At 63.3% G+C, this 21,118-nt stretch overlaps 7 protein-coding genes across 7 annotated transcripts; 4 read left to right on the top strand and 3 right to left on the bottom strand.

The window, feature by feature from the left end:
• Nucleotides 1–464: 464 nt before the first annotated feature.
• On the top strand, nt 465–1,977 carry Q8F55_001864 (uncharacterized protein; the record flags this gene model as incomplete). Its single annotated transcript, XM_069350479.1, has 4 exons — nt 465–843; nt 981–1,460; nt 1,497–1,721; nt 1,757–1,977. The coding sequence occupies 4 exons, from the start codon at nt 465–467 to the stop codon at nt 1,975–1,977; spliced, it is 1,305 nt and encodes a 434-aa protein (XP_069210865.1).
• A 6,041-nt stretch (nt 1,978–8,018) lies between these two features.
• Q8F55_001863 (uncharacterized protein) lies at nt 8,019–10,041 on the top strand (the record flags this gene model as incomplete). Its single annotated transcript, XM_069350478.1, has 7 exons — nt 8,019–8,118; nt 8,157–8,269; nt 8,340–8,352; nt 8,435–8,563; nt 8,606–8,740; nt 8,776–8,925; nt 9,008–10,041. 7 exons carry the CDS (start codon nt 8,019–8,021, stop codon nt 10,039–10,041), a joined length of 1,674 nt encoding a protein of 557 aa, XP_069210864.1.
• An 845-nt stretch (nt 10,042–10,886) lies between these two features.
• Nucleotides 10,887–12,161, top strand: ADH6 (alcohol dehydrogenase; the record flags this gene model as incomplete). The annotated part of the gene is made up of 2 exons (XM_069350477.1): nt 10,887–11,223; nt 11,425–12,161. The coding sequence occupies 2 exons, from the start codon at nt 10,887–10,889 to the stop codon at nt 12,159–12,161; spliced, it is 1,074 nt and encodes a 357-aa protein (XP_069210863.1).
• A 255-nt stretch (nt 12,162–12,416) lies between these two features.
• Q8F55_001861 (uncharacterized protein) lies at nt 12,417–13,900 on the bottom strand (the record flags this gene model as incomplete). Its single annotated transcript, XM_069350476.1, has 4 exons — nt 12,417–12,578; nt 12,615–13,123; nt 13,157–13,636; nt 13,669–13,900. 4 exons carry the CDS (start codon nt 13,898–13,900, stop codon nt 12,417–12,419), a joined length of 1,383 nt encoding a protein of 460 aa, XP_069210862.1.
• Nucleotides 13,901–14,297: 397 nt separating this feature from the next.
• Nucleotides 14,298–16,547, bottom strand: Q8F55_001860 (uncharacterized protein; the record flags this gene model as incomplete). The annotated part of the gene is made up of 1 exon (XM_069350475.1): nt 14,298–16,547. One exon carries the CDS (start codon nt 16,545–16,547, stop codon nt 14,298–14,300), a length of 2,250 nt encoding a protein of 749 aa, XP_069210861.1.
• A 1,211-nt stretch (nt 16,548–17,758) lies between these two features.
• Nucleotides 17,759–18,941, bottom strand: Q8F55_001859 (uncharacterized protein; the record flags this gene model as incomplete). The annotated part of the gene is made up of 6 exons (XM_069350474.1): nt 17,759–17,778; nt 17,828–17,874; nt 17,928–18,022; nt 18,498–18,634; nt 18,679–18,720; nt 18,914–18,941. 6 exons carry the CDS (start codon nt 18,939–18,941, stop codon nt 17,759–17,761), a joined length of 369 nt encoding a protein of 122 aa, XP_069210860.1.
• A 472-nt stretch (nt 18,942–19,413) lies between these two features.
• GRX3 (glutaredoxin) lies at nt 19,414–20,437 on the top strand (the record flags this gene model as incomplete). The annotated part of the gene is made up of 3 exons (XM_069350473.1): nt 19,414–19,587; nt 19,622–19,696; nt 19,964–20,437. 3 exons carry the CDS (start codon nt 19,414–19,416, stop codon nt 20,435–20,437), a joined length of 723 nt encoding a protein of 240 aa, XP_069210859.1.
• Between the last annotated feature and the right edge of the window lie 681 nt (nt 20,438–21,118).

Genomic DNA, 21,118 nt, shown 5'->3' with positions numbered 1-21,118 from the left:
GGTCGTGCGCCTCGAGCCACCACATGACGCCGCCGCACATTGTCTCCAGCTCCTTGGCTCTGCTGCGGGGCAAACTGCCGAATGAATAGATCAGGGAATGCGCGGGCGGGGGGCGACTTTGACCGAGAAAAGGTAAACAACCGACAGGACAATGCCGAGAGGAAAGGGATAATAGGCGTGCAATCGACTTTGCAGGCCTGGCGGGCTTTTGTTAGGCGCATGCGTCCTTGTGGCACTGGCGTCGCAATCTCCGGTCAATCTCCACGCCTCGAGGCGGTGTGGCAGGTGGCGATGCTTGGACACGATAACACGCGCTTTGTGCGCGCCCCGGGATGGTGGCGGACGCCAAGCAACGCCTAGATCTGCACGCGTATGATTGCGTGCAGTGCGAGCTTCACCTTCTTAAAGATGATCGACTGGAGCTGCAACACTTGTCAGTGCATCGTCCATCCACTGACAACACAATGGGCGCCGAGTCGACAGTCACGACAGAGAAGAACGCGTACCCGACCGCCAAGATGAGCACGCCCGGCCAGGTGCCGGGTGACTCGCCCAGCGGGAGCTCCGACGAACCAGTGCCCCCGTACTCCCCCGGGTCCAGCGCGCCCGGGGGAGGGAGGAGGGAGGACGGCACCCCGGCTCCGCGTCACCAGCCCGGCGCGGCTGTGCCCGAGGTCGCGCCGACGTCGTTTCTTGCCACTGCTGTGCTGCATGGCTCCAGCGCGGCGCCGACTGTCGAGCCGCCGATAACGTCGTCCGAGCGCGCGATGGTCGCCGAGATCGTGACCAAGGCAAGCTGGGACGACAACGAGGTCCAGTCGTGGGACACGCGGCTCAACGATCGTGAGTCGCGGTGGCGACTACCTGTTGACATTAGCGACGACGCTGCGAAACTTTCTTCGCGCACAGGCCACGATCATGCCCACTGGGTTCTTCCAAATCACTGGTAGGCAGGGACGCACGGTCCCACTCACACACAGGCACACACACCGAGCTACGGACGGGTCAGCGCCAGGTCAAGCGCGGCGATGTGTGGCACACAGAGCGTTACACGTACACTGTATCGGTCCAGGACTTTGACTTCTCGATCGACGCCTCGCCGCCTAGGGGCAACTCGGCCAACATCCACGTGTGGACCGTGCCCGATGGCGAGCCAGCACACCGCGGGACACACTCCAAGGCGTACGGCGGGCCCCGCGAGGACAAGATCACGCGTATCGAGGCGAGCGGGCCCGAGACGAGGTCGTGGAACGACCGTCTGGTGGCGCACACGGAGACAGGGCTCGCACCGTGGCTGCACGAATCTCGCGTGCACAAGTTTGACGCCGAATCTCGGGATGATGCCAAGGGCAGCGCCCTCCAGCAGTGGTGCGAGGCGTACTGTGCCGACAAGGCCAAGTACAAGCGGTTCGTCCTCAAGCGCGAGGTGTGGGGTTGGGACTTTGAGGGGATCAAGAAGCGTGCGTTTCGTCGCGAAGGCCGTGCTGACTGCGGAGGGATCGTCAACATGATCAAAGGGACGGGGTACAACGGCGCCGTGTCCGTGGGCTACAGCTACGGGCCAAACGACGTGATCGTGCGGCCAAACTCGCACGTCGTGCGCGCCATGCACGGCAGCTACCGCTGGGCGCTGTACCTCACCGGGGTATGGTGCTGCCTCAAGGGGTGGCAGCGGCTCGACAAGCACGGCGGCGCGCCGTACGAGGTGGTGACTGCGAGCTGTGAGTGGGGGAAGGTGGTGCGCAGCTGACCCCAGACGGGATGAGGACCTACCCCCCGCTGCCGGGCACGTACCCCGACGAGACGCTCAGCGCCGCGCGCGACCGATTCGCTGCTGTCGCGGCCGAGAACCCCGAGATACCAGGTGACGGCGGCGGCTTCCTCGTGTACGGGCCCAAGGGAGTGCACTACCAGCTCGGCGAGACGGAAGACGAGTTTCTGTCGCGCGTCGGTCCGACGATCATCTCGCGGGTGTAGGTGGGGAAGTGGGAGGCACCGACAGAGGTTGTGTACATGACGAGTGAGGGGGTGGATAGAAAGAGAGATGCAAGTACATATGTAGGTTGAAGGACTCGCTTGAAATGCTGCTGAGGAGAGCAGAGCCCCACCATGTGCCTCGAGGGACCGCCGCCGTCGACCGCGGAACCCAGTCGTCCAGTGATTCAGCGGGAGCAAGTTGCATAGGTAACCCCAACATCACAGAGGACACGAGGATCGCAGATGGGTCCGGGACTACGAGCACCAGACCCCGTAGTGTATGGATGTTTTCCCCCGGATTCGATCCCACGATGTCCCCCCCCGCGGCGGTTGGCCTCGAAAGTGCTTAAAGTCGTTCAGCAACTGACCTGGCTATGCCGCCGCTGAAGTAAATGAGCCGCGTGAGACTTTAGGCCCGTGCACACGCCGCTTTCCTCATCACTGCGGGCCTTGGTTGTCGATTGCTTACGCCATCCATCTCCCTTCCTCCTTCGCCCTCTTCCTCCCTCTTCCCTTCTCCGTCTCTGAAATGCAACTGCTCTGGTCACTACTCCCTGTATCGCTGTGGCGACGTTTGCACCCCCAACCGCCCCAGTCGCCTCCGGTTCGCTCGCGCACCAAAACGGCTCGTCGTGAGCGTGTCGCCACCGGCTCTCGTCAGCCCTCGCCCTCCCGCTCATCGCCAGTGCGTCTGATTCGCCTCGTCATTGAGTGTCTTGATCGCGACGACAGCCCTACATATGTGTGGAGCTTGACATTGTCGCGCGTTCCGCCACTAGGCCGCGTTCTTCTCCCATCGATTGGCGCACAAAGAAACCCCTAGAGAAAACCCGATAACCTCAGTACCAACCCTACAACCCAGAAACTCAAAAACCTGTAAAGAAAACCCAAGAACAGCGTCATTGAGCAGGTCGCACGGATACGAAATCCATTGGTAAACCCCATAACTCAGAAAACCGTAACCCAATAACCCAGAAACCTAGTAACCCCAGAACAGCCTCGACGGGGAGCATGCGCCACTCATACGTGGCTGACGATCTCCCTCCCTTCCACCTGCGTCGAGTCTGCTCGATGTCAACCCAATGCCCAGAAACCCGGACTCCGCAATCCCTTTAACCCAGAGACCTCATCACCCACATACCCCAAGGCGACGGGAGTGGCTTTACGCCGTGCGATGGGGTAGACAAAGACGGTCAAGACGAGCGATAAGGTGAGCAATAAACCCTTGACCCCATTAAAACCCCCATAACCTGATTAATAAAACCCCGGTACCCAGTGAATAAAAGCCCACAATCTGCCCATAACTCATGACCCGAAAACCAATAAACCCATAAACCCCCTCCACCTTGGCGACGCATTTGCAGTCGTTGGAACCAAGCTGTGTAGTGATGTGTATGCCATCGTCAGAGCCGGTTTCAGTCTGACGAGTCAGAGGCCGCCGATGCTGCGGGGGAAATAGTGATAAGACTAATTCATGGCACTTTCATGGCACTGGGCCCTAAAGGATCATGTACACCCCCATGCCCACGGCGGCAGCAGCCACCGGTGCAGCGTACGCTGGGTTCGTTATACGCGCCTCGGAGGCTGCTTTCGTCGTCGACGGCATCGTCGTCGGTGGGAGGGGTTGGGAGCTGGTACTCGAGGCCGTCCTCTTATACGTCGTTGTCGGTGCGGCCGATATGGCGAGGCGCGTGTCTGTCGGTAGCGGGACCTGGGTGTACAGCGGCGTGTTGGTGGGCGAGAAGCCCATATCATGACAGAGCGTGTACAGCTCATCCAGGATGATCCGCGCGTCGATCGCAATCTCCGGCGAGCCGTACCAGTCATTCGAGCTGGCTGAAAGCAGCCGGCACTGGGTGCACTCTGCGAGCTTGTTGAAACGCTCGACCTGCTGTCAGTTCATCAGTAACAAGGCACTCACACTGCAGAACTGGGTATAAAGTCTACAGGAAGAATGGTTTGGGGTCGGATAACCATAGTACAGGTAGCAAGAGCCGAAGTTGATGCTGCGCGTCATCTCGAATAACTGAGTGGAATTCGCGTCGCTGCACACCCTCTCGCAGGACCGCGGCCGGCCAACGACGTTTGAAGGCGTGGGGTACGGACTGCGGTCAGCAACACGGCGTGTATGTGCGCAACTTACAGTGGGGGCTCGGTGAGCGTCGAAGTAGGAGGGACGACACCATAATCGACGCACCTTTCGTGCAGAGGCACGATGTGTAGGAACTCGTCGTGTGCAAATCGAGTGCTGCTTCCGTTGGCCACGCCACCCGCGGCATAAATGGCGTCCAGCTCGCATTGGAGGGCGTGGACCTTGGTGTTCATATACTCGCTCTGCGGAATCAGCTGGGTGGGAGCAGGCGAGGTGCTGGTACACACCGAGCAGAGGGTCGAGCATGTCTCAGTGATGCCATACTTGGGGGAGCACCTTTCAGATACTTTGTCCCATATTATATCCTCACACTCCCTTTGTGAAGGGCAGCCCTCCGGACGCTGATTCTGGGCAGTGGCCAGAGCTATGAAGCCGTCAGCAGATACGCGAGCTCCGACTCACGTATCAGCGCAGTGAGTGCCAGAGTGGTGATGAGCATGGTGTTGGGGGGGGGGGTATCCTCCATAACATTGGCGGTGCATCTATGTATTGTGGAATGGGGAAGGACGCGGGGTCCAGGTTGCTCTCGAGGCCGTTCCGCTTCCATTTCGGCCTTGGCTCTGTACACTCAACCTTTGTCAGTGATCGGTGTCACTTACGACTACACCCTGACGCGTCGGTACATCGCTAGCACATGATCAGAGAAGACCAAGGATAGGAACGGGGCACAAGACACAGCACGGCGAGGGGTATGAAACCCTCAGGCCCCAACACAACTGTATTTATGTACCCCGTGTCTTGGCAGCGGGCATTGCCATGACGGACACGGACAGGGTTGGTGTAGGTGATGGGTGATGTGCATGTCGCTGTGTATGTATAGCTCACTGCTGGCACCCACCTCAGTGCCACCTCCTGTGTACCGACGTGAGTGATAGACGTCCCAGGTTGCGGTCGTCGTGTCTCACTTCCGAGATCGATAAGCCCAATGCCAAGATTGCCCCGCCGAGCGAAGGTGGACCCGCCATGTGTACATTTCGATACGGAACGCGGGGTCCCGAGGCTGTGGCGGTGTTGCTCTTTTCCCCACTCGCTCCCAAGTCCCAACACTGCCTTTCCGCACAACACCTCCCCTGATCGGTCCGCCTAACGCGTACATAGCACATGATCCTCTCAAGATGACTATGAAGGAAGGCGCGGCCGGAACAGCGGGCACGGCGAGGGATCGCCGCCATGAAACCCGTGTATCAGGCACGATTGTGTTTGCCCCGCGTCTTGGCAGCGGCCATTATACCTATGTATTGCGCTCCGGTCTGGATTGCAGACGAGCATTTTCCTGGTCGTTTGGATCCATACACTCACTCATGATGATCGCTGCGTTGCTCCTCGTTGTTCTCGGAGGTGAGCATGCACCTCCCGCATAGCTGACCTCAGTTCGAATTGCAGTCGCACAATGTCTAGAACTAAATGTCTGCCAGGAGATGCAGGCCAGGGCAGATAGATGTTACAATGTTGAGTCTTGCAAAAGATTCAACGTTTGCACGGTGAGCGCACGCGTGGGGCTCATCTGATGGCTAGGACACCTTCTACAACACCTTGACCGTGAACTGCCACCAGTGCTTTGTGAATAGTTTATACCGACCCCCTCGAGGCTCCGGCGGCTTCCCCATCGAGCGCCAATACAACAACTACTTGCAGAATCTCGTTGACCTCCGCGACCTCTGTGCCGATCTCAACATGACCCTGGTCGCCCCGGCGACATTGACGGAACCGCCTCTGTGGGTTTATGTACCGGCCACCGGTGCTAGAATTGAGCTGATTCGTAGCCCGTACCCCACTCCCGCGGGCGACGTCGGGCGGCCGCGCGCATGTGCCTACGAGTGCTCCCGCGTCGAGAAGTTTGCTGAAAACAACATTTCTCGACCTGAGACGATCCCACACTGCTTTGCTGCGGGCGGGGACCCGAACAACCCACGATGTCAGCAGCTAGACTACTTCTGCGGCGTGAGTGATCCCCATGGACGCGGAGCTGATGCCAGAACGGGACGGCAAACTATCTGCAGCTCGCAAAGTGCCACCAGTGCCGCCTTGTTTCTGCCGAGCAAAGTGAGGGGCAACAGGGAAATTCAAACGGGCCGCATAGTGCCCTCGCCTCGTCCGCCACCGTGGCCCGGCAACAGCTCGACGCAATCTCGACGGCCTGTGACGCCCTCGGTGCGTCGGTTAACACCCAACCTCTCTACACAACGTGGCCTCTCCCGACCGATCCCGCTCTGGCAGTGAGCGCCCCGCCCTCGATGACCCACACGCTCAGTAGGTCGGCGGGTGCTGGTGCCCCTTCGGCAACAAAGGCGAGTGGTACTCTGCCTGCAGCGATGGCCGCTGAGGCTGCTGTTGCTGCCGTGGCTCTTGCCGCGTTGATGGTGGTGTAGCGCGTGGTGTGGGGTTGGTGGTGGCGATCGGATATGGGTGCGCAGTGTTGTGCAGAGTCGCACCAGGTTCTATGCACGAGCTGGTTCAGGAGCTGGATTCCAGTAAGCTTGGGATGGGGGTATGGGCAGTTCCGCCAGGCTGGAGAATGGTGGCCGTGGAGCCGTGAAACCACCGCCGGCGCTAAGGACGTACCTCCGGCTCGGGTTTGAGCGGCGAGGAGCGGGGGATCGACTGTGACCTTGTCCTCGCCGGTTGGCCAGCCGATTTGACTCTGACTCAGCGCCAAAAACGCATCCTATCGGTCGGACCAGCAGCCGCACCCCCGGGGTACTGCCGGGCTGGCCGGCCCATCGGCCATACACCCCGCCGCCGTCATCACTCCACGTCACCGTGTCAGATAGGCGCCCCGGACCGAGCTTCACAGCACCCTCGGTCCGGCCTGCCCGATCTGATAGTGACCAGCCTGGGGTGCCACCGGCGACTTACAGGTGGAAGACGCCGGGCCACACCGGACGGCCACACCGGGGAGTGAGCGGCCGTGAGCCAGCAGACGCGCCAACAATAGCCCCACACACGGCCCGAGGCCCCGGAATTGTTGCCCCGTTGTCCCCCGGTCGGAGGACGTAGGACGTAAGCGGTACATCAGCGCCCAGTCCGCCTCGTCGCCCAGTCGCGCGCGCCGGCATCGTCAGCCGCGCGATAGCCACAAGTGCGGGCCCGATCCAAGTCCGATACCGGACTTGGGCGGCGGATCGACGGCGCGTGCCTGCAGCGTGGTGTCGCTTGCTTGGGCGGGTACAGTGGACCGTGTCACATGGCCCCAGGCGCCTAACAGGGCTGAAGTAGCCCGGCTCTACCTCGGGAGTAGCCCCACATCGGATCATGGGAGTGAGCGGGCGGGGGTCCGCCGCTCGCCTGAACGGTGTCAACAGTGGCCAGCGTAAGCGAGTGGACGTGAGTGAATTGCAGTATGATGCAGTGGCGCCGAGGCCAGGGTGTGCATGTCGCTACGGTCCGGGCAGCCGTCAGCCGCCAGTGCTGTGTTTCAGCAGCCCGGCTGACTACAGCTGAGACTAAACGCGATATACGCCGGAGGCTGAACCCTGCGTGAGTTACCCCGCCTCGTGGCCAGGGACGCGACCCACTCCACCCACTCGTCATCTTGGCGGATGCCGACGGCATTCGCCAACGCAGTTCCCATTCCTGTTCCGAGTCCAGTACAGCACCGAGTTAGCGCGGTTCTCGAGCAGAGCCGGTAGCGGGGCGAGATCGGAGGCACGCAGGACGTGGCCGGACTTGGCTGGATGGATGGGTGGAAAGTGGAGCTCCAAGGAACCGTGACAACCACGAGGGGAGCCGGAGCCAAGACCACCTGACCTCCGGGGTTGTTGTGACGACCGACCCCTGAGACCAAACGACTTAATAGCGGGTCGGTCGGCGGCTCCCTTGTCCACCTCTCTCGTTCTCGTGCATCGCATCGCTTGCAACCCACCCACAACACCCACTTGCAGCACACACCATGGGCGGCGGAGACACCGGCGGCGGCGTCGTCCTCAAGGACGGCGAGACCATGAAGAACACGACGAGCAACATGTTTGTCAACGCGGCGGCCGCGACTGGTGCGTGGGTGTGTTGATGGTCCGCTCACACGCCGCAGACAAGGAGCATTCGATGACGCTCTGGCAGGGCGTCAAGCTCTACCCCAAGGCCATCATGTGGTCGATGCTCATCTCGAGCTTGTGTGCGATGGAGGGGTACGATGTGTCGCTCGTGAGTGGGCGCGCCGGCACTGCGCTGCGCGGTCGTCCTGTACCGCGTCGACACTGCTGACGCAAGACAGATCGGCAACTTTTGTGTGTATTGATCAGCGGGGAGGGCGATCGGCGCCACTTCCCCCGCCGCCACCGCCACCCCGCCCACTAACACCCCACCCAGACGCCTTCCCCCCCTTCAACCGCAAGTACGGCCACTACACGGGCCCAGAGCACGGGTACCAGGTGTCGGCCAAGTGGCAGACGTCGCTCGCAAACGGCGCGCAGTGCGGGCAGATTCTCGGCCTGATTGGTAAGTGGCAGTGTGGCACGTGGCGGAAGCTAACCCCACCAGTCAACGGCTTCTTCACCGAGCGATACGGCTACCGCCCCGTCATCATCGCCATGCTCCTCTTCCTTGCAGCCGTCACGACCATCTTCTTCGTCGCACCGAGCGTGCAGGTGCTGCTCGTCGGCGAAATCCTGGCCGGTGAGTGTGGCACCCGAATGTGGCACTTACACCAGGTATCCCGTGGGGCGTCTTCCAGTCCATCGCCATCTCCTACGCGTCCGAGGTCTGTCCCGTCGCGCTCCGCGGCTACCTGACGACGTACGGCAACATCTGCTGGGGCTGGGGCCAGCTCATCGGCGTCGGCGTGATCATGGGCGAGTCGCGTGAACGAGTGATGGGGACGAGGTCAACTTGACCCGTCGACCTCGACTCTCCACCCAAATTTTCATCGCTGACTGTTCCCAGCTATGTTCAAGCGTGAGGACCAATGGGCCTACCGTATCCCCTATGGCCTGATGTGGATGTGGTACCCGCCTCTGCTCATTGGCGTCTACTTTGCGCCCGAGTCGCCATGGTGGCTCGTCCGCCACGGCAAGCTTGAAGAAGCCAAGAAGAGCCTTGCGCGGTTGACCTCCTCCAAGGCAGACTCTACGTTCGACCTCGACGAAACGATTGACATGATGCGGCACACGACCGAGCTTGAGAAGGACATCACCTCGGGCTCGTCCTACCTCGACTGCTTCAAGGGCACCGACCTGCGCCGTACCGAGATCGTGTGTATGCTCTGGGCGACCCAGAACTTCTCCGGCAACACATTCAGCAACTACTCTACCTACTTCTTCGAGCAGGCCGGCCTCAAGGGCACCATCGGCTACAAGTTTGCCATGGGTCAGTACTCTATCAATGTTGTCGGCACCATGGTCGGCTGGGTCATCATGTCGCTCGGTGTAGGCCGCCGGAGGCTGTTCATCACGGGCCTGTGTGGTCTCTGCGTCACGCTTCTCGTCCTCGGGTTCATGGGACTCATTCCCGACCGGCAGGCGTACGACCGCTCCATGGCGACCGGCTCGCTCATGCTCGTCTGGGCGACGTGGTACCAGATCTCGGTCGGCTCCATTGCCTTCTCGCTCGTGGCGGAGATGTCCACGCGCCGGCTGCAGATCAAGACGGTCTCGCTCGGCCGCGCCGCGTACAATGTGGCGGCCATCATCTGCAACACGCTCACGCCGCGCATGATCAACCCCGAGGCGTGGAACTGGAAGCAGTTTGCCGGCTTCTTCTGGGCAGGCTCGTGTGCCCTCTGCGCGCTGTACCACTACTTCAGACTGCCCGAGCCGACGGGACGCACGTTTGCCGAGCTCGACATTCTCTTCGAGCGCCATGTCCCCGCGCGCAAGTTCAAGACGACGCAGGTCAACGCGTTCGACGTGGCCATCAACCACCAGGTGGCCGAGGACAAGCCCGAGTTGCAGCACATCGACCACGTCGAGAAGGTTTAGGGGGAGTACGGGGGCCAGAGGGGGACAGGAGTGACATTGTAGGATATCAGAGAATTGTACGGTGCTATGCAATGCCGTGGGGGAGAGTATGGGGAGGTGCGTATGGCCAGGTCGCAGTGTCCAGTGTCTGTGCTCTGGGTGCCACCCTCACACCGACGTCCCTAGCATCTCTCCTCCCTATCGCTCGGTCCCATCGATGGCGTTCGGCTGCCTCGAGCCCAGATCGGCTGACGCCATGCCGCACAATGCGTGTTTCCGGAGGATCTATCGGAGGTGGAGGGAGCGATATCACGGACAACGATACGTCGGAGCCGACAGCCTCCACCTCCACATGCACGAGTCGTCGGTCTGCATGCGATACGCTGACTGAGCCGTGCGCCCAGCTCTCCAGTGCATCTCGACGGTTGAGTTGCCCGTAGACAAGTGGTAGATGATTCGGCGTGGTCATCGGGACTTTCGGGAGGGAGTGAGCCGGCCCGCGGGGCGTGCCCGGACGGCAGCAGTCGCTCACCCACGACGGGTGCCACATGGCCCCTCGCATCGCATCGGATGCACGCATGCGCCGTACTCTCGGCCCTCGTTGCAAGTGCTGCTTGCTTGCACGCGGCGGCGCGCGGCGCGTGTCGGCTGCGGGCCGCAGGGTGGGGAAAAGTGGAGGGGCGGTTTGCCGGGATGTGTCCGGCTGTATCTCCGCCTCGGGCCGCGCGGGCCGTGGGACTCTTGCCGCAACGACTGCGAGGATTGGAGCGGCCATGCTGCCAGCGACCTGGGTATAAAACTACAGGCTGACGACGCAGCGGGGCCAACCGCACCCCCCCCTCTCAGCTCTCTACACCGCACGCACAATGTCCGCCCCCAAGAACAACCAGGCGACCGGCTACGCCATCACCAGCCCGAACGACTACCTCAACTTCCAGAAGAAGACGTACGAGCTCGAGCCGCTGGCCGACAACCGCGTGACCGTCGCCGTCGAGTGCTGTGGCGTGTGCGGGTCCGACCACCACACCATCTCGGGCGGCTGGGGCCCGTGGGAGACGCAGTTTGTCGTTACCGGCCACGAGGTCGTCGGCCGCGTCGTTGAGGTCGGCGCCAAGGTCACCCAGTTCAAGGTCGGCCAGCGGGTCGGTGTTGGCGCGCAGGTGGGATCGTGCGGCGACTGCAAGTGGTGCAAGAATGACAATGGTGAGTGTGCGAGTGTGCGAGCGAGCGCAGCGAGCGAGCAGCTGGGTGGGGAGGCCCGGGGGGACGAGGCAGGCGAGGTCAAAGTGGCGAAGCACTTGCATCGGGCCGCTGTCTCCCGCCACCTCCACTGCCGCCCCCTCCCCCGTCCCCCCTCGCCTCGCTGCCCCGAGCTATCGCCCCGAGCCCCACTAACGACCCCAGAAAACTACTGCCCCACCCCCGTGCACGGCTACAACACCAAGTGGGCCGACGGGCACGACCACCAGGGCGGCTACTCGACCCACATCCGCGCCGAGGAGCTGTTCGTCTTCCCGATCCCCGACGCGATCCCGTCTGTCGAGGCGGCCTCGATGCTGTGCGGTGGCCTCACGTCCTTCAGCCCGCTGGTGCGCAACAACGTCGGCCCGGGCTCCAAGGTCGGCGTCGTCGGCCTCGGCGGGCTGGGGCACTACGCCGTGCTGTTTGGCGCGGCGCTCGGCGCCGAGGTGACGGTGTTCTCGCGCTCGGACGCGAAGAAGGCCGACGCGCTCGCCATGGGCGCCAAGCGCTTTGTCGCGACCGTCCCGGGATTCGAGAAGGACCTGTTCCGCGAGTTCGACCTCATTGTCTGCGCCGCCAGCTCGAACCAGCTCCCGATTGACGCCCTCCTCTCCACGCTTGACGTCGAGAAGAAGTTTGTCTTTGTCGGCATGCCCGACGAGGGGCTGAGCAACATCCGCTCGCAGACGCTCGCGGGCAACGGCGCGGCCCTGGCCTCGAGCCATATCGGCTCAAAGTGCGAGGTCATCCGCATGCTCGACCTCGCCGTCGAGAAGAAGGTCAAGCCCTGGATCAACGTCATCCCCATGAAGGATGCGGCCGACGCCATCAAGGCCGTCGAGAACGGCACCGTCCGCTACAGGACAATCCTGACCCAGGACATCGAGCCCGTTGCCTAAGGCCCACATCGAGCCCGTTGCCTAAGGCCCACATCGAGCCCGTTGCCTAAGGCCCACATCGAGCCCGTTGCCTAAGGCCCTGTTGGAGAACCGTTGTTAGCTGTCAAGGATATGCACCATGTATTCATACTGGCGTGGGGGTGCTGGGCGCGGTGTCGGTTCGAGCAAGCTCCTTGACGTGTTGCCGGCTTCTCAATGCAATGATGTACATGACATGCTAGGTGCACAACCGCTGACTTGATGCCGCTCTACTCGCTACTCGTCCTTGTCGGTAGCTTCATCGCCGTCGTCGGGCGGCGCTGCCACTCCGCCGCCTGGCACTTCCACTCCCCCCTCGTCCAGGTACATGTCGAGATGCCGCGCGATGATATCCTGCGCGCGCGACTTGTCCAACACACCCGTGTCGATCGCATTACGCTGGCCAGTCAGTCCCGTCACACACGCCGCACTCACGACAGCAAAGTACGTCCCCTTGGTCGTAAGCGTAAACACGTCTTTGAACAGGGCGTGGTCACGCGCGACGCCGCGCAGCTCGAGCAGCACCATTGTCTGCTTGCGAATCATGGCCTTGTTGTCGAGCGTCTGCTGCGGGACGCGGGCGCGGGGAGTGCGCGCTGGCGCTGCTGCTGCCTCTACCTCTGTATCGGGCGCGCCCGCAGGAGCATGGGACGGCGGCGGCGCGACGCTCGCCGCGCGCGGCGCAACCGACGCCGAGCGCCGGCCGAAAATATCCTCGTCCGCGTCCTTGTCGCGCTCGGGCTTGACGACGCGCCCTGCGCGGCGGCGCCGGTCGTCGGCGTCCCCCTCGTCCTTGCGCGGCCGCTTCTCGCCGCGCCGGCCCGGCGTACGCCCGTCCGGTACTGCAGCCGGCACGGGCGGCGGGGCGTACACTGCCGCCGAGGACGAGCGTGACAGCGGTGGGCGCGGGCGGCGCGCCGCCTTGGTCGGGAAGAGCAGCGGGGCTGCTGTCAGCACTGGCCCGCGCGCAGACTCACCTCGGGGGAGGGGCTCGCCTGGGCGCACCTTGCGCGGGCTGGGCTCAGCGGCTGGGGGCGCGACCCGCCGGCCAACACACAGGCGCAGAGCGGCGTCGTCGCGCCGCTGCCCGTATATCACAATGGTGGACGCCTCGACACCCTCATCGCCCAGCCCGACCTCGATGGCGACCGGCGTGCGGCCGCCCGGTGTCAGCTTGGCGCCGGCGCAAAGGCTCGAGGTGAAGAAGGACGCGAGGAGCGGGCTCTCGATGCTGATCTGCACGCTGTCGTCCGAGTCGAGCTCGCCGTCCGCGAGCGGCACCAGCCCCCGCACGGGGAGGTACTTGCGCCCGCGGAGCGACTCGAGCGAGAGGCACAGGTCGGCGTCCGAGTGGAGCGGCGACGACGTGGGCGTCGACGCGCGCGGCGTGGGCGGCGCGAACGGGTTGGCCGAGTCCTTGTCCCTGGCAAAGTTGAGCACGGCGAAGAATGTGATGCCTGGAGTCAGCGCTGTCGGGGGAGTCACGCACCGTCCAGTCGCCAGCCGTCGGGGCCGACCTCGAGCCCACCGCGCCAGAGCAGGCGCCAGGGGCGGCGCGGCGGGCCGGGCGTCGCCGCGGTCGACGGGCTGCGGAGAGGCAGCAGCGCGCTCGTGCTCCGGCTGAAGGAGACGTGCCCCGCGCTCGTGGTCGCCTTGGCAAAGGGGTTGGGGCGGGCCGTGGGCGATGGCGCGGCGGCGTCGGGGGTGAGGAGGGCCGCCATCGCGGGGGAAGGCACGCGGCGGGAGCGCGGCGAGGGAGAGCGGCGACGAGAGCGTCACAGGCGTCGCCTGTGTATGCTCCGCGCCGATGAGTGCTGAAGGGGGCGAGGAGGAGGGAGAGGGGGAGTGTGAGAGAGAGGAGCGTGGTGGTGGTGTACAATGTGGTTGTGCAAAGTGACTGTGATCTGTTTGTGCCGACGCGATTGATTTGAATGGATGACGCGCCTGGGTGACTGACGGTTGATGCCGGCAGCCCCAGTGGCGCGTGATGGCACTTGACACGACCCCCTCAAAGCATACAATAACACTTGAACGGCAGCCTTTGGGCAACCGACCTCACACTCCACAGCATAGTACCATACATGACGCTCCAGATCTCACTATAATACTAGAGACACACTACGCCCTCGTGCTGTTTTGGCGCGTCGACCCGCGTCTGGAGCCACGGCTGCGGGTCGCACCGCGGCGGGCAGGCGCGCGCGCAGGCTTGGGCGGCGGGTTCTTTGACGGGCTGTCAATGTCGCTCTCGCCCGAGGCCTCGTCGTCGAGGCGCGGCTCGGCGACAGTCGCACTGTCCTCGGGTGCGGGCGAGTCGAAAGGCGTGTTGACCTCTGACGCGTCGTCAATCGTCGTCGCGTCGGCCTCGGCGACCTCCTCGGGCTCGGCGACGAGGTCGGCAATGGCCGCCGCCGTCGGGCTGGGGAAAGGCGAGATGGACGAGGCCGAGCGCGCAGGCGAACGCGCCGGTCTTCCGACGGGCGAGAGCTGCTGCGGGACGGGGAGCGAGGGCGAGCGGAGCGACGCGGCGGGCGAAAGCGACAGCGGCTTGAGGCCCGGCGAGGGGGTGCGCTCGGCGGCAGGCGGCGAAGTGCTGATGTTGAGCCCGAGCACGGGCGTCGTCGGCGTCGTGGCCTTGACGGCGGTGGGGGAGACAATGTTGAGGCTGTTGGCCGAGGCTGGGCCCGTGACGGCGCGCGGAGCGACGGGGGCAACGGGCGTGGGGGTCGGCGTGTCCTCGGCGGCTTCAGAGAAGCGCCTGCGGTCGACAGCGCCGGCGGCCTCATCCTGCAGCGTGACGGAGATGTCCTCGTGCGGCATCGGCGGGAGCACCTTGCCACCGAGCGCCTCCTCGGTGGCCTCGTCGGTGGAGGTGAGGTTGCTCTGCTCGAGCACGAGCGCTGGAGGCTGGGCCGACGTCGACGCCGAGCGCGAGTTCTGACGTCCGCGGCGTCCGAAGAAGGACGTCAGCGAGCGGCCGAGCGACGCGCCGGCCGTAGGCGTGCCCGTGGAGGCCGACGCGATCGAGCCGGCACCCGACTTGATCGATGCTGTCTCGTCAACCTCGGCACCCTGCTCGATAGCAGGGAGGGTCGGCTCCGATTGGGGTGGCGACAGCGTCTGGCTGATGCTCGCGGTCGACTGCCGCCTCGAGGACGAGTTGGACGTCGACTCTGGCGCCTTGGGAGCCTCGGCAGCCTTGGAACCCCACAGGCTGGTGAACCCGCCGACTCCCCACCCGGCCGCCTTCTTCTCGACCACAGGCTCCTCGTCCGCCTCCTTGTCGGTAGGCAGTGGCGGGAGGCGGATCCCACCGAGATCGGCATCGCCGGCCGTGCTGTTCTCGGTCGCGACGAACTCGCGCAGCGCCTTGAGGCAGTTCTCGCTGGCGTCTCGCGCTTCCTCGCTCTCCGTCAACCTTACTGCCAGGCGCTCGAGCTGCGCACGGAGCGCCGAGACCTCGTCGCGCGCCTGCTCGAGCTCGGCGGCGGCATTGACGTCAGCGGCGAGCGAGTTGAGCTCGGACGTCATGGGTGTGACTACCCTGTTTGGGAGGTTGGGTGGCGCGAGGAAGCTGCCGGCGCCGGCGGGAGGCGAGCCCTTCTCGGATCCCGACCCGTCGCGCGATGGTGGGCGCACGGAGCGGGGCGGCGAGCCGAGTGGACTCCGGGGAGAGAGCAGCGGCGACTTGAGGGACCCGCTCGTGCGGTCGCCTTTTGTCGGGACGTCGAGGCGGCTCGACTGGACGGGTGAGGCTAGTGACGACGCGCCGGCGCCGAGCCGCAGCTCCCGCAGCCCTCCACGCGCGGGCGGCGCCGAAGGCGATGTCACACCAGCCGTCGAAGCGATCGTCGGCGTAGGCGGCGCAGGCTCGGCCGCATCAGGCTTCCGCCCATACAAGCTCTGGCGCTTGGCGGCGCGGGATGTCGGCTCCTCGACAGCGATTCCGCCATACGTGTCGTCAGCCCCGTGGGAGCTAACCCTGTGTGCGGAGGTTCGGCTGGCACGGTGTTGTTCCTGCTTCTGGAGCTGCATGACACCACGGCGGGCGGCCTCGACCTGGCCTCTGAGGAGCTCGATCTTCTCCTCTGCGGCTTCGTACTTCTCCTCTGCGGCCTCGCGGCGCGAGACCTCGTCGCGGAGCTGCTGCATCAGGGCCTCCTTTGAGGCGGCGACAAAGGCGTGCTGGTCCTTGAAGCGGGCAAGCTCGGCCTCGAGCACGTCGATGCGGTTCTCGGCCGCCTGTCTGGCCTCGACGGCCGACTGGAGGGCGGCCTGCAGCACCTCCATCGTGTCGTCGCTGGCGTCGGCGCCGACGCTGGTGCCATTCTTGGGCGACGACGTCGTGGGGCTCGGAGAGTCACCCCCCATATCGGCCTAGTGACTGGGGGGCGGGGTGGGAGTTGTCTGTGAAGGGTGGTAGCGCTTGGGTGCGCGGCGCGACGCGTTGTTGAGTGTAGCGGGTGGGCGGCGGGCGAGAGGTGTCGACTGGGGAGGGTTAGCCAAGGCGTCGCGGGCGCACAGACGCCGTGCCGCCGTGCTGGCCTGGCTGGGTGATGCACAGACGGCGATGTGAGACTCACTCGATGTGACGGGTGTTGATAAAGAGCGATTGACAAGTCGTCGCTGTTGTCGTCGCCTTCCTTGTCTCTCGGTGGATGCGCTGGCAAGGCAGGCAGGTAGGCAGGCAGGTGAGAGCCAGAGCCGTGGCCAGGAACGCGACGGGCCTGTCGTAAAGTCGTGGCCCAACTGGCAGCCAGAGGTGGGAATGGGATAGTCGTCAAAGTGTCAAGGTTGCCGGCACGCTTGAAGCGAGAGGGGTAATTTAAAGGGACGAGAAAGCGCGACAGACGACAACAAACAAGGTGGCGACTGGCGACTGGCGACGGTGACGGTTTCAAGGCGATGAGAGTTGCAGTGTCAGGCGACTGACTCGTCGAGATCCGAGAATACAAGAAGCAGTGTGAGCCTGCTTCGCCGTTTTGCAGGTTGCTACGTGTCTTGCTTGTTGCTTGCCTGCTGCGAGAGCCAAGAGAGCGGGACGCGGGATGGTCGCCCCACCCACCCACCTGCTTGCCTTGGCTCAAATCCCTCATCCCTCTCGCCCCGACTGGCCGTATTATTACATTTGCTTGTCGGTGGCGACTTTGAGCTTTCCCATCCCATTGAAACTCGCTCCTCGGGCTAATGTCGCTGGCGCGCTCCAGCAGCCTTCCCTGGCCCGGTCGGCCTCTTTAGCCTTGCCGCGCTCCCATTCCTGCAGGAAAATCAATACAAAACCCTAAACGGGACATGTCGAGTAAACAACGCCTCGCGCGCGCGTCCACGACAGACTGCCCTGCGTCTCATATTCACACCAAACACGAAGCTGGAATAGGGAATAGGGCAAGCAAGTGTGGGGCTGGGTCAAGTGTTAATCAGCGAGCGACGTAGTCTGGCGATCTTCTTATCCCTCCTCTCCTATCAGTCACGCAGACCGCCATGGGAACAATGGGGCCCTCTTCACGCTTGGCCAAGCTTGGCCCTTCACACCAAGGCTAATGATCATCCATGCATACACTGCGTCAAACTGCCGACCAACCCTAGACCACATCATCGGCGGCTGGGAGACAACGAGCGGTCGCGACCTCCACCCCGGCGTCCACCCCCACGACCGCCGCGTGCTCCTCCTCCAGGTCCCTTGGCAAACGCAAAGTCGCTGCAGAGTGTCAGCGGCTGTAGTAGCCATCTTGAGGGGTCAGCCACACTCACGTGCTAATCTTCTTCTCCAGGAACTCGGTGCCGTCCGTCTCCTTGATCGCCGCCTCGGCCTGCTCCTTGTTCGCGTACTCAATGAGCGCATAGCCCTGGGGGGTTAGCAACGGCGGCGGTGCTTGCTGAAGCAGTGGGATAAGGGTGTCTGCTACGCGCTAAACGAGCGGCGAGCGTCCTGCTGCGCCATACGTGTGGAGCATGTGCACGCCCACGCCAGTCGGACGCTCGGCAGTACGCGCAGGCTGTGCCTTTGGAGACTTCTCAACATCACGGCCTTGTCTTCGACGAGGCGGTGACAACAAGGCAGTGTCCCAAGGAAAGCGCCACCATCTCGAGACAGTCGCCGTGGGCTACGCCTCGGAGGCTGTGCCACAAGGCAGAGCGAGGAGCTTCCAGCGCCCACAGCGACAGCCACTGTTCCGCGAGGTTCGCGTTCCATGAGCGGAGATGTGCACCTGGGCGCCGCCAGCTGCTCTTGCGACATGGCCCCGACGCCGGTGACCATGCCTTTGCCCGCACTTCGCTCCTCGCCCCGCGCCCACCTCGCTCCCCAACCACACCACTCACCATGACATAACCCGTTCGCCTGTTGAGCGCCATTGTCAAGTTCTTGACCTCGCCAAACTCGCCGAACAGGTCCTGGATGTCCTCCTCGGTCGTCTCCTCGTTCAGCCCCGTGACGATGATGATCCAGCCCTCGATTGCTGTGGTGTCAGCTGGGACGTGCGGCATCAGGCAGCTGACTCACAGCGCTCAGCCCACGCGTAGTCTCCCTTGCCGTTCGCTCCGGCTGAATTGGTGATGGTTAAGTGGCGGAGTGGGGGAAGGTGAGCAAGTGGAGGAAGGTGAGTCGAGTCCAGAATCAGAGGCATTGCGTCAGCGTCATCCCCGGCGTGCAGCGACGCAGAGCTCCAAGGGGGATTCACGGAGGTGATGTTCAAGGCCGCAATCCAACACCCCTGGAGCTCTGCCAGTCCACTTACCGCGTCCGCCCATGTCAACGTCGGCCATTGTTTGTTTTCGAGGAAGGGGAGGTGGTTGGGATGTAGGGAATGGAGCTGATCCGGTCGGTTTTGGTGGTATATGCACGTCGGTATCGCCGCGTCTTATCGTCCTCGCTGTCAGGCTCTTTAAGGCAGAGCAAGTGTCGCTGTGTATGGATGTCGAGTGAGCAAGCTTGGCTGCAGCTCGACCAGCAAAGAAGTCGAGACGCGCGCCGTAACATCAGCCTCGACATGTGCCTGCACTGATACCGTTGTCCACGTCATTAGTCACGTGACCTCGGTCGTGCGCAGAGTCGCCGCTCACTGCTTACAGTCATCGTGATCGATGAGGTGATTTCGAACGAGCGGCGGCACTGGGCGACTGGGACATAGTTGTTTGCTTGCTTGCTTGCTCATTCAGCAGTGACGACCGCGAAGACGACCACAGCGGCGACAGCGACAAAACTCAGCACCAACCTAACCCCCCTCGACCCCCCACCATGGCCAACCTCGTCACCGTCACCTCGCCAGAGCACTTCAAGGAGCTCCTCTCGGCCGACCTGAACCGCGTCTCAGTGCTCAACTTCTGGGCGCCGTGGGCCGAGCCGTGCGCAGAGTTCAACAAGGTCGTCGCGGGCGAGGCTGCCAAGTTCCCCACGACGCTGTTCTTGAACGTGGGTGCGTGTGTGGGGTGTAGCTGACGGCCAGATCGAGGCAGAGGAGCTCGCCGACATCTCTGAGTCGTTTGACATTGAGGCCGTTCCCAGCTTTATCATCCTCCGCGTGAGTGGGATGAGGGGGGAAGTGTGGGAATGGGCGGCGCGTCTGGCGGCGCGTCCAACACGACATGAGCCGCCCAGCACCTCGCCACCTTCCCCCTCCCGATTTGACTCGGAATAGCCTCGCTGACCAAGCCTCTAATCTGATAACAACATGCTGCTGCCACCGTCGACTCTCCACACGCATCACTGATTCTCCTGGTCGCGTCTCCGTCGCACTCGATGGCTGCCTACTTCACCGCACACCAACCAAATCACGTCCATCCCACAGGGCCACACCCTCCTCGCCCGCCACTCTGGCGCCGACGCGGCGCTCCTCCACTCGCTCGTCGCCCAGCACTCGGCCGCCGCCTCGGCCCCAGCACCGAACGTCGCCGCCACCGCCACGTCCAACGCCGACCCCCAGCGCCCGCGGACCGAGGAGGAGATCACGACCCGCTGCCACGAGCTCATGAACAAGCACAAGGTCGTGCTGTTCATGAAGGGCAACCCTTCTGCGCCCCGATGTGGTTTCTCGCGCAAGACTGTCGGTCTTCTGCGCGAGAAGGGCGTCGAGTTTGCGTGGTTTGACATTCTGTCCGACGAGGACGTGCGCCAGGGCCTCAAGCGCGTCAACGACTGGCCAACGTTCCCCCAGATCATCCTCAACGGCGAGCTTGTCGGCGGCCTCGACATTGTCAAGGAGATGATTGAGAGCGGCGAGTGGGACGAGGTGTACCATGCCGAAGACGAGACCAAGGCGTGAGCGCGAGGCGAGCAAGTGGCGTCCTCGTTGCCCACAACCCTTGTATAATACTAGTTTGGTTTCTCTGTTGCATATGAATGTGGCCTAGAGGCGTGTGTGAGCTGGGCGGCGCCGTGCATGTCGGTCGTGACGCTGCATGCATGCATGGAATGCGGCTGGTGTAGAGTGCATGTGGGATGCACTGTACATGAGCACGCTGGTGCCTCGCGCCAAGAGTGCCACGCGGCGTTATCGCTAATGCCGGACATGACGGGAGCCCTGGCTGGAGTCGCTCTTGAGTGCAGTCTGCTCCCTTGGATCCTTGGAGCCACAGCGTGCTGCTTGCAGCCTCGCAGACGGCTGCACCTTCGGCCGCCAGTCGCTGACTGAATTGCACCCGCACTCGCCCCCCCCTCTCCCTCCCTTCCCCCTCAGTCACTCGCTCGCTGGCGCATTGTACGCTGACCGAGTCACCCACCACCACTGCTGGCAGCTGCCACCACCGCGATCCAACTTATCCAACTCGCCATCACTCGCATCTTGGACCTTTGCACTCAATCGTCAAACACACATCACACACACACAACCCGGCTCACGCCTCTGCACACCGCCATCCTCCTCATCCCCACGCCACGGCATCCTTCTCTCCCGACAAGCTTCCCCCCCGCAAACACGGGGATGCATCGTTCCTAGGCCGCCATT

The sequence above is a fragment of the Vanrija albida genome (genome assembly GCF_041260175.1).
Source record: "Vanrija albida strain AlHP1 chromosome Unknown contig_2, whole genome shotgun sequence".
Taxonomy (NCBI): domain Eukaryota; kingdom Fungi; phylum Basidiomycota; class Tremellomycetes; order Trichosporonales; family Trichosporonaceae; genus Vanrija; species Vanrija albida.
The sequence above is the reverse complement of the archived record's forward strand: the minus strand, read 5'-3'. Positions and strand labels throughout refer to the sequence as shown.